This window comes from Lissotriton helveticus, chromosome 7, assembly GCF_964261635.1.
Source record: "Lissotriton helveticus chromosome 7, aLisHel1.1, whole genome shotgun sequence".
NCBI classification, from domain to species: domain Eukaryota; kingdom Metazoa; phylum Chordata; class Amphibia; order Caudata; family Salamandridae; genus Lissotriton; species Lissotriton helveticus.
The window spans coordinates 1,910,805,042-1,910,817,375 of NC_136068.1; the positions used below are offsets into that span (position 1 = coordinate 1,910,805,042).

Genomic DNA, 12,334 nt, shown 5'->3' on the forward strand with positions numbered 1-12,334 from the left:
AATGATGTCATAGACCACCTCACCTTTGATCCAGGCAGAGGGAGTAGGAGGTACCATAGCACCTTAGCTATGTGAACAAGCTCCAGCCATCGGAGCAACACTAGTTGTCAAAGGATATTCAAGCATGAGATTACACCCCCATTCTAAGTGTCTACTGGAGAAAGCTTTCCCAGTACTGACTGATAATTCTATTCAGAAGCTGGTAGAGCCAAAGAATGTGGGTCCAAGTCTTTTTCACCTACTCTTTTACCAATGCCAACCACGAGAATTCTATACGTGCTCCAATATCATCCACTCTTCGGCCATTTCTCTGATGAACCCTCTGCGATGTCCCAGCCACTGCTGCAACCATTGATATCCATCACCGTTGTGACAGAGTAACCCGTCCACCAAGACCTAAATCAGGCCTACATCCATCCAAGGTATCAATAAATTGGTCTTTTACAACACTTAGAAATTCTCAAGAACTGTGAGCAGAAGCACTGTATTAAAACTAAAATATAAGTTACAGTGGTGTGGCTGGCTCCAGAGACCCAACATCTGTGTATATTAATGTGTATCCTGCACGAATTGGATCACTCTTCCAAAAATGTACACCTGTGTGCCACATTTGCCAGCAGGTGCTGACATCTCCTTACCTGGCACAGGGATTCAAAACTTTACTAAAGAAATGGTGACATTGCGGGCCACTGGATGTACGCGTAAATGTATGCAATGTGATGAAAACATTTGCAATTTTGCCAGCGATACCTCACAAACGTCAGGATTTTGCCCGCTCTGACAGTTTTTGGTTTACCTCTTCCACCGCCTGGGGACAGTGTTTCCTTATTCTGAGATCATTGTTAAGACAGACAGCCTGGTTTAGATCTTGGCGGACAGGTTACGCAGTCACAACAGTGACGGATATCCCATCTGCCGAAATGTACATTACATAGGATATAATGAGATTTATATTTTGACCAACGGGATATCCGTCACAGTTGTGATGGAGTAGGCTGGCCACCAAGATCCAGACCAGGTCCAGAGTGACGTATTTTTTATTTTTAGATCGAACCTAGCGCAGCGCGCATGTACTGCTCTGCTCGACTTTTTGATGCTCCTACTGTCTCTAGTCCTTTCTCAAAGGCCAAATCGCTACTGGACCCAGCTCAGTCCGCCAAGCTGGTCTTTGTGGCTGCTTCTCCTCTTTTCTTACAGCCGTGCATAGGAGCCCTCTTCCTCTCTCAGCCAGACCACCTGCTGTTGCATAAAATGCTGAAAACCTGCCTTTTGACAGCCACTATCTAAATCCTCTGCTAGGTGAGGCGGGTAAGCCCACTGCATGGATGTGCTTCTGGGTAATCACACGCGTTACAAGCATCACATTCATTCATTCAGAATAAGTGTGACATAACTTGTTGCAAATACCAGTGTTTTCATGCCAGGTGAAAAACTTTGCAATCTTCCATACTATATTCTGCCTCTCCTCCCCCTCACTCTCTGGTTTCTGCGATTGAGTGTCAACCAGATTACATACTGTACCTAAAAGAGAAGCACTCTCTGTAAGGGACTGCAAACCTTATTGGACCAAGGTGTCCACCTTATCAAATACCAAACAATTGACAATATTTATTTGTTTCTTCTGCAGATCATCTGAAACTCTATTACTTCCAGCCAGTCTAGAAATGTACCTTTAGACATCTACCACTCGTCTGCAAATGGTCCGACTAAGATGGACCTTATATTCCCTACTGAGAGACCTGATTACTGGATCTCTGTGATCAGAACGCAACTATTTATCGCCAAAACCACATCCACTCCCCATAGTTGCAAACTTACCACTATACTACCTTTTAGATCGGTCGGTAGAGGCTACACTACGGTGACCATCTACACCAACGGCACGGTCCTTATCCAGGCCAATAACGAGAACCTTGAAGCCTTCGACGTCCTTTTCCCCACATTAAGATCAACCTCCCCAACCCTACCTCACCACGCCGCAACCCCCTCTCCGCCCTCCCTCACTACTAACAGAGAAGACTATCATCCTCTCCTCCGTGACATCTTTCCTGCCTGCTACGCCCCCCCTCGCCCCGTTGTCTCACAATGGGCATTTACTACCAATCAGCCACAACAGGAAACTCCAACCCCTCCTTCAATCCCCTCTTCCAACAGCCACACCTCCCCCAGTTACCGCCTCCCTCATCCCCCTACTGACAATACTTCCTTGCCTCCAGGAACCTCACGCCCCACGAACTTCATCCCAACTCACAGTCACTCAAAGCCTCCCCCTGTCCCTTCCCCTCCCTCCGTCTTCAGTAACCCCCTCCCCTCGAGTCTCATCCCTGCTCACAGTCACTCAAAGCCCTCCCCTGTCCCTTCCCCTCCCCTTCCCCCGCCTTCTCCCTTGATCCCTCAACCTGATCCCATCAACCGCACCCTGATCCCTCAACCTGATCCCATGAGCCTCATCCCAGCGCACAGTCATTCAAAGTCTCCTCCTGTCCCTTCCCCTCCCTTTCCTCCGCCTTCAGGAACCCCCCTCCCCTCGAGTCCCATCCCAGCTCACAGTCACTCAAAGTCCTCCCCTGCACCTTCCCCTCCCCTTCCCCCGTCCTCTCCCCGGACCCCTCAACCCCCCAACCCGAACCACAACACACCTGGTGCTACCCCAGATACCCCCATCCCCTCCCTCAACTCTGTACCACAACGCCTGGCGGCTCTCAAAAACCAGATTGTCACGATCACCCAGGGCCTACTGGAGATCCTTTCTAACCTAGGTATAGCCCGCAGACCCTCCAAATGCCCCCCGCTGACGGCTCACTCCAGCAACGCTAACAGCTCTCCTAGGCCCACAGAAACCTCTAGTACCCAGCTTCACTATCCCCCCCCCCCTCAAGATCTCGGAATCCTGCCTACAGCAGAGTGCAAAAACCGGAGACCCCTTCCCCAGGTCCAAGACTCATACTCCTTCACACACTCCTCCAAACCCCCTATCAGACACAAAACACTTGACTTCAAGGCCTTTAAGATCAGCAGCACCTATGTCAGACAGCGAAGCAGCCCTACTAGCCGCCACATACAACACCACCGCATTAGATTCTCCCAAATCCAAAATCCAAGTAATCACAGGTCACCGGAAAGTCCCTCCCAGCACTAAACCTCAGAGATACCCGGTCCTCACCGCCATACCAAGGGAGATCAAAGATAAATCGGCCAGCAATCAAGAGCAATTCTCCAATTGCTTGCTAATCAACTGTAGATCGGCGTCACTGCACGCAACAGAACAAGCTGAAGCCATCCTCACTCACGATATTGACATTGCGTTCCTCACAGAGACCTGGCTAAATAAGATATCCCCTCCCTGCCTTGACTTGCTGGTACCACCTGGCTTCTCCCTCATTACCAAAGACAGGATAGAGCATAGGGGAGGAGGGGTGGCTATCATCCACAAGGACAGCCTGGAAATCTCAGAAACCACCTCTTTTGACTACGATTCTTTCGAATGCCTATCCACCATCATCAAGACTAATGACAAAGACTCTCTACGGTGTCACCTGCTCTACCACCCCCCAGGTAAAAACAACCCTTTTGGAGAACAACTTTCCGACCTGATTGCACAAGGCACACTCGGTGACTCCAATAACCTAATTCTTGGGGATCTGAATCTTCGCTGGAATGAGACGCACAATCCCCTAATCCAATCGCTATCCAGCCTCCTTCATGATAACAACTTGCTACAACATTGAGACTCATTACAAAGGAGCAACACTGGATGCTATCATCTCACAAAAGAAATCAATCACGATCAACCACATTCTTCCCGTCGACTGGTCAGACCACCACATGATCCTCTTTCATATCAATCACCCCATTACCTCACATAACCCCCCCCAAAACCCCCCCAAATGGACAAGAAACATCTCTCAAATACCCCTGGATATCCTGGATGATCAGTTGAGCTCTCTTCTTCCGGCCAACAAAGCGCGTTTCTTTCCACCAATGAGCTCATCGACTGCTACAACTCCGAGCTAGTGTCCATACTCGACAAACTTGCGCCACTAAAGCTCAAAAGAAGCAGAGTTAACCCTTCCAGAACGTGGTTCAATGCTGACCTCAACGCAGAAAGGAGAACTCTAAGAGCCAAGGTAAGAAAGTAGAGAAACAACCCAACGGCCATCCTTCGTGATCAACTGAAAGCAGCCCGAAGGAAATACAACAACCACATCAAAAACAAAAAATCCAGCTTCTTCCGCGAGGCACTGGACAAAGCCAAAAATAGACCGAAGGAACTTTACAGCATCATCAGGCAACAAACGTCCAAACCACTGTCTTCTTCTGTGCTAGCGTCCAAAGATCTTTGCGACAATTTTGCCAATTTCTTCAACGAAAAGATCACAAAAATTTAACTTTCACTTGACCCCAACAATTCACACCCCAAGAAGACCAGCTCGGCTGCTCCTCAGGCTCTCTCTCCCGGCTCTTTGAGCACCCTCTGGCTTAGTTTCCGCCCCGTCCCAGACGCAGAGATAATCTCGCTGATCTCGTCCTCCAAACCATCAGCTCATATCTCTGACCCCATCCCTCCCTCACTAATCATGAAAATGAAATACTCTCTTGCACCTATATGGGGCACCATCATAAACAGCTCCCTAAAAAACGGAGTGGTTCCTGACTGCCTAAAAATTGGGCAAGTTACCCCCCTGCTGAAAAAACCAGGTCTTGACTCAACAGACCTGAACAACTTCAGACCAATATCTAACCTCCCTCTACTAGCCAAAACATTGGAACGCTGTGTACTCCTGCAACTGACTCATCATCTGGACAACATCAATCTCCTAGACCCCCTCCAGTCTGGCTTCAGATAAGGATGCAGCACAGAAACAGCGATGCTGAACATCATAAACGATATCCACGGATCTCTGGATTCAGACAAATGCTGCCTCCTCATTCTCCTTGACCTTTCTGCAGCATTCGATACGGTGGATCACAAACTCCTGCCTAACCCACAAAGCCCTCCATACCGGCAAACCCGAATACCTGGCAAATAAACCAAAACCAGAAAGAAAAGAACAGCGGACTGCTCCTTCACTGGAAACGCCCCCAAAATCTGGAACTCCATCCCCCCCGCACATCAGAACTATTCCTTCTTTTGTGGAATTCAAAAGGCAACTCAAATCCCTGTTCCTGATCCGCTCCCTTGGCTGTGGATAACCGGGGTCAGCAAGCAACCCCTGAACTATGTGACTACAGTGAATCCCATAACGAAAGAAGCTCGGCAACTCACCCATGTACCGCTTACAATGTCACTCATTGAATGCTTATACCTTACATATGTTATGTTCATGTTCATGTTTATGTTATGTATATGTTTATACAGATTTTGTTATTCTATTACTGTAAAGCGCTCTGCTACCTCCGGGTCTTGACAGCGCTATAGAAAACTTCCTAAATAAAATAAATAAATAAAATAAATAAATATGATGTCAAGGTATTTCCTATCACTTGTGCAGCAAATGATAATACATTATAAACATGCAAGTCCTCTAAAACATATGGCTACAAAGTGTACAAGAATTCTGAAGAGCAGGCATATAAAAAATAAAAAGCTAAAGTCACTTGAAAAGAGGCGAGAGGTTTCTACTCACCACAGTGTTTCCTTCCACGGCGGCCATCTTGAATGGCGTGAGCCCCTGATTGTTGGTCATCATGTCTAGATACTGCCCATCCTCCCCCTTGTCATAGGAGAGGATCAGGTCATAGATCTGACAGGCAAAGGTCTTGTTTGGCTGCAGTGTCAGGATATGAAGCACAGTATTGCCTGAGGCCAATGACAGGGAGGTAATGAAAGGAGAAACAGAGAGGAGTAGAGGATTCATCCAACCGCTATTAATAACTTTCTAAGGCTCTAAATAGTTTTGCACTTTTTGAAGACTTAGAATTATTTATAAAGACACTGACATTACATGATGATGTCTTAACTCAAATGCAATGCCCTCTAATTGATTCCCATATGAGTAATTGATTAGCAACATTTTTAATCATTGAGCAATGTTTGAAATTCAATATATTGCGTCTGTGTTAAATTATTAGCTAGGTCTAAGTATTTTTCATAATTTGTAAAAGATTGTTCATTTAAGAATTTTTACTAGGATATTTTTCTTCATTTAGAAATAGCAAAATAGTTAAGCATATATGGCAGGAATGGCACGTATACATACATTATTTAGATGTATTTATTGTTAATATACAGTTATTAACATTTCTCTGGAATAAAAACATTGGATGTGTGAGGCTCCCTGAATCAGGTGCACGTTAAATGTACTATCACCAATCTTTAGCCAAAGAAAATGAATATAGCCATAGGTTCAGTGCTTCACCAACACAAATGTCCCTAGGGTTAGATGTGAACTTTTTCCCATTTTAGCAGAGGGTTTGTGATTGGTTGCTGGAGATTGAGGAGTGTTCAGTTCATTCAGACTGGGTGCATGCATAGACAACTGTTGCCATGACTACGGTGAAGAGCAACTCAGAAGCGCTTGCAAGTCTACGCCTTCAGTCCAACAAGCACAGCATGAAGGTAAGCGCTCTGAAGGCGGGCTCCCAAAGTTACAGGACTCGCGGATCTTCAATGTTTGCAAATACTTAGAAGACCAGGCGTTCCTGGTTACCTTTGCACAGGGAATAGTCTGTCCTAAAATATGTTTTTCTGTTTTAAATATGCGCTGTATTTCACACCTCCTTTATGGTAGAGCTTCAAGCAAGGTATTTTAACACTGATGCTCATGTGATAATAAATGAGATTAAATTCCTTGTGCTGACAATTCCAATCCACTGTCAATCACAACACTAGGTATACATGTCTCACTCAGTTATCCTAATAGATTCTGATAATTTCTTACCGAGACAATCCTGCATTTGAATGTTGCTTCCTTTGTCAATAAGTAATCGCACAATCTCCTCATGTCCTACGCAAGCGGCAAAGGATAGGATATGTTCACCTGCAAAGGAAGCAGGGATCTACATGAAATACAGTCTAGAGGTGCAGTGCAAAGCATTATTCTAAAACAAACATCTGAAATAAATGATGATGAAAGAAACCAACAAAAGTGGGGCAATGTACCTACAAATGGTGCTAAAACCACTTAAAACTGGTGCAAAGTACCTCCAACAGATGTCAAAGGTAGTTTTATTTCAGTTAATAAAAACCATAATATATTGCAGAGATAAAAACATTAAAAGGTATACTAGTATATTGTGAGTCAATTTTTAAAAATTTCATTTAAATATCACAGAAGTTCTTATTGTACTCTGTTGGGATAAAATCGCAATGGAGCCATCTTTACATTACATTCCTCAGACCTTTTGCTATCAGTAGCTGTTCTGCTTTGAGATAACATTTTATGAAAGCTGCTATTATTTGTGGGGACCCCCCTTTCATACAGACTAGTAAAGCGAACAGACATGATCTCCTACCATACTTATTAAAAAATATTTTCTGTTAAATTGTTCTTTCCGTTAATAGGATCGGGCAGATCGATAAAATGGGAGTCAAACTTTCTTCGTACCTCTAACAAAACAACCCCACCAGAAACACACAAGGCCAATTTACCAAGCACCCTATGAAGTAAAGAGGGGGAACCCTAAACCTTATAAGGAACAGCAACATCTCACCTAACAGTCATCCATTTTAAAAGTTGACTCGTTAGATCAACAGCTCATGCCATTGTATTTCCACCCTTCACTCATTCATGCCAAGATCATAACATCTGAAAAATTAGGTTTAAAAAACCTGAAACTACAGACAAATGATGTCCTTGTAGCTGCATCATAGAACTTCAAGTCAAACCTTAACAAAACTGTTGTTGGCTAGAATAAAAGCCTCCTTCAACTAAACAAGGTTGGCAGTTCAACCCCTTATCCTATGATCAGTTCACCAAGCCAAGAGATATGCTTGGTTCACCGTAACTCTGATGATTGAATAAAGACAGATGAAAAAACCTAGAAATTGGGATATAATAGAATGTCAGTAATATGCAGACTTCTTACACATTTCCCAGCTCCCGCCCGAGGTGAACAAAACGTATAAAAGAACAATGTTATTCAAAGCATCATTTCTACAAGCATATTTAGAAATTCAATGAAAATCAAAAACTCACAAGGGTCGAAGCATTCCAGGCTTTTACGACAATGATAGACTATATAAAGGATTAACATCTATATTAATTGTAGAAAAGGATATTATGTCTCTATCCTAAAACTCTGGCATGCAACAGCCCACTTTAACCCAAGTTAGTTATCCCAGATCTCAGAATTCAGCTTTAAATAACAGTATGGATCTCCCACTGATGATACATTTGCAGACTTGGTTAAATACTAGAAACTGATCTCTTCAGTGGTCTCTTCTTCGTTTAGCCCCATCTGTATGAATAGCACAGATGTTCACCAATCTCTACTTCAGAACTTTCATGAGTAACCACAGACCCACCACCTGCTTAATAATGTCCCTCGAGCTGACTTTGGAAAAGACTCCTTCAACCGACTCATACAGTCATGGAACAAACTTACCAAAGGATCACAACTTTCTGGAATGTGTCTCACTGTCCTAACTAAGAAGGCCAAGCTTGGATCAGGTCTCTCAATACAACACTGTCATGTAAACGCTAAATAACCACACAACACAAAAGTTCTGAAAGACATGAGGCCATTCAACTTGAAAATGCATTACGGAAAATAAATATACTTTTTAAAGATCCTTGATGGAACACTCCTCAGAACTTCAAGAGAACCATGGCAATCTGCCGTAAAGAGCAGATGCTTTGATCAAGGGTAATTCTGGTACAGTATTCTTCACAGATGTTACCGGAATATTAATGTTGCAATTAAACACTTTAGGCTGTCTAACAAACTCAAGCACATTTTCTCCAACCATGTAGGCCAGAATTCTTTGCTGGTGTTGATCTGCTGAAGCTTTGCTGCAACATGCTTTGAGGGATAACACGCTTGAGAGCCATCCACCTCATAGCTGTTTGACATCATGCCAATCTGAACTGATCTGAACTCAGAAAAGCACAGGGAAATCCAATGCAGTCCTCATATCAGTGGCTTTCACAGCCCACAAAAGCCACAGTTTGAAGTAGGAGGTTAACTGGAAGGGAAGCTGCGAGTCATGATTTCACTATAACATTTCATCCAAAACAGACCTGAATGCCTTTGGTCACGCACTAACATGTATGTACTATCAAGTGAACACGCACCCCGTTCTGACTTCGGTATCCGACTTGGCATGGAATCTCAGCCGGGGGAATCTTTGGTTTTGAAGGCACCAGGTGAACTCCTCAAAAGAGCCTCAACACTTCATGAGGCCTTCTGGAAGCCTTATGAAGACACCGTCAGAATATTCCATCACAGTACATCATTCAGACAGGGAAGCTTTCAACATTCTGTCCATTCTTTTCAGTCACAAATCATCTCCAGCCAACTGGCCCATAAAGCTGAAGTGTGGACAAGCAGTGTCTACACTCAGAATTTTTGGGTAAATTTTGGAGTGGAAGTGTTATTGACAAATTTGCTAATGAAGGCAGACCAAATCAAAAGCGCAGCTTTATCATCCTTAAGCATAATTCTCCATAAATACCTAAACATTTTAGGGGAGACCTGAGAAATGGGAAAGGACACATTTTCTTTACTCGTCTCCCCCGATGAACATCAATCTAAATCCTCTCTCATTGAAAGAGAGGAGATGAATATGGCCCATTTTTAGGGAACCCCTTGTTCACCTCTGTGATTTGTTTATCAAAACATACTGTCCTGATGAAGGTGGAAGTAAATTAAACCCACCGAAACGTGCATCGACAGACAACAAGGGAATCGCACATATGACAACATACCAGTGGAAAGCTTGTTCTTTGATTGATTTTTACCACTGTGGTCACGACTCAGTGTTTGTCATTCTAAACATTTGGAGTTTCCTGTATATATTTCTTTCCTTTTGTGCATGAGTGTGTGGTGTGTTTGAGACACTTTTGGCAGATATTATGAATGATGGATGTTTGTTATTGTTATTCTGTTATTAACCACTTGTTATTTTTGTAAATTTGTACTTGCCACAGTAATATGAATTACCTTTGTACCATGTTTGTTCTATAGATTGTCAAATGAACCAATGTTTTATATGCATTTAAAAATGAAAGTCGACTAGACAAACAAAAAAAAAATATTTTTGTCCCTTCTATAATTTGACACCTTGAAATATTAAAAAAATAATAAAATGAAGATAGAACTCTTTTTATATAAGTATCTATCCAGAGTGTTTTAGTCATACCCGCTCTTTACATGAGCCTAATGGAGGCCGCTTAAAAATTTGTGTAGGTCTGACAAGAGTCCATTTCATTGTTAATTGTTCTTTCCCCCCAACTCTTGGACCTCATACGTATTCTGAGGAGTACCTTTCTCTTATATAAGTTCATATGGCCCATCCAGAGCCCATGAGGATGAAGTGGAAATAGACCAAACGGAAGCAGCTGGAAAAATGAGGAGTAACTGCACGAGAGAGCTTAGCAAGGATGATGTACCCCTTTCCCTTTTCTGAAGATGTCAAGTGACTATCCTCACAAGCAAGGATACTCTAGTTGTCTCCATCAATATCACAGAGACTTAAGAACTTCAAGCTTAAGGATCCTCTAGCTGAAAACTCTTACCAAAATAGATGAGGTTGTGAGAACTGAGTTTGAAGAAGGTTCCAATGGCTCGTGGAAGACAAACATTGGCTCCCCTGTTGATCAGCAGTTCCACCAGATTCAAGTTTTGGTTCACCACAGCAATGTGTAGTGGTGTCTGTCCTGCAACAAACCAACAGAGGCGGTGGTTACGAATGCATATTTGAAACTTCCCGCATTAAGTACCAAAAATGAGAAATGACAACATAGATGGTACAGCATTCTACCAGGCTTCAAGTTTGATCAAAGAGGACATTTGAAGGTGAGTCTGGAGAATGATTTCCCACTGACACAGTTGTGCAAAGATCACCATTTTTGGTAATTTTTACACATCTTTGCTAGGCAAAAAAGTTTCCCACAATAAAAATAAAGGTTTTAGTACAAAAGTTTTTTTTACTAAAGATGCTTCTAATGGAAAAATGTAACCACTTTTGCAAGATAATTTGATGGCTTTTTACAAACAATTGTTTTAAATGTTGCACAAATTCTTGATATTAAGCAAGCTTGTAAAATGTAAATGTTAAATACCTCTTGATACAGCATAAAAGAAGATGCTCAATGTCACACACCCATGGTTAGTGGGTAGCAAGTAAATTATTTGATGAGGAAAGAAGGGTCTCCTCTATGGTAAGCTGGGTACACATCACACAGAGGTTTGGATTGAATCTTATTGGTGATGGGAAGCTAGTTAAAGTTGCCTAGCTCTGCATACTTTCAGAAATTGATTAGCCTCATCCTTCTGGAAGTTCTGGAGCCTGCAGAGAAGTATCTGCATGTACCAAAGGTAGCTGGCATAGTGGGAGTACAGACCATAGTCCCTTTTTCAGGATAAGAGAGTTAAAGGCACTATTGTTTTATGAAGGCACAGCCCTATGTCCTGGGTAAAGTCACCTCACCTTGCTCTCTACAAGACCAGGTCTTCTTTCAAATTTCATCATACCAATACTATACATCATTCTCTAGCAAAAACGTTTGTTGGCCCCAAGTTTCTTCCGCGTCTTACCTTCATAGAGTTCGGATGTCATAGGCTCATTGACGAGATCCGGTGCTGCATCCAGTATGGCCCGTGCAGCCTCAAAACTATCGTACAGAGCAGCTACATGGAGCGCGGTCTCGCCCACAGCACCTGCAGATGACAAAGCACATACATGTAACTTGTAGAGAGTGTGTAATAGAAGGAAGAGACAGTGGGGCAGGAGGAGAGAGGGCTAGACTGGAGACCTATAACTGGCAAAAAAGTTCAAACCAGTCCCATCATTCTGGAGGCTGTGACTCAAATATGGTTGCGTTGATGATTGGGCCATGGCGACCCATCCAGCTCTGAAAGCAGCCCCTTAGCCTACAGCCTAAAGGCAAAAAGAGTGACTACATGGCCAGTTGAACCCTCAATAGGTCAATATGTTGCAATGACCAATAGGCCACCACCTAACCCCAGCTCTTGCAAGAAATGATCTTCTGAGGTCTTAGGCGAGTCTTGAAAGACCCACTGGGGTTGCACTCCAGTCCACAATCAAAAAGAGAGGCTTGTATGTGTATGTATGTGTCTTGTAAAGCGCACTGCTGCCCTGAGGCATCGTGGCGCTGTAGACCGTTGGGGAACCCGTCCTGGTTATCCCTGTGCGATGGTCCCTACTGGG

At 43.4% G+C, this 12,334-nt stretch overlaps 1 protein-coding gene across 1 annotated transcript in view; it reads right to left on the reverse strand.

The window, feature by feature from the left end:
* The window catches only part of LOC144767865 (transient receptor potential cation channel subfamily V member 6-like), a 223,574-nt gene that overhangs the window by 35,882 nt on the left and 175,358 nt on the right, over window positions 1-12,334 (reverse strand). The window contains exons 3-6 of the mRNA XM_078651223.1: window positions 11,701-11,823; window positions 10,680-10,820; window positions 6,882-6,980; window positions 5,628-5,800 (exon numbers count right to left, since the gene is read on the reverse strand). Coding sequence (XP_078507349.1) covers window positions 5,628-5,800; window positions 6,882-6,980; window positions 10,680-10,820; window positions 11,701-11,823 — 536 coding nt within the window. The remainder of the gene's footprint in view (window positions 1-5,627; window positions 5,801-6,881; window positions 6,981-10,679; window positions 10,821-11,700; window positions 11,824-12,334) is intronic.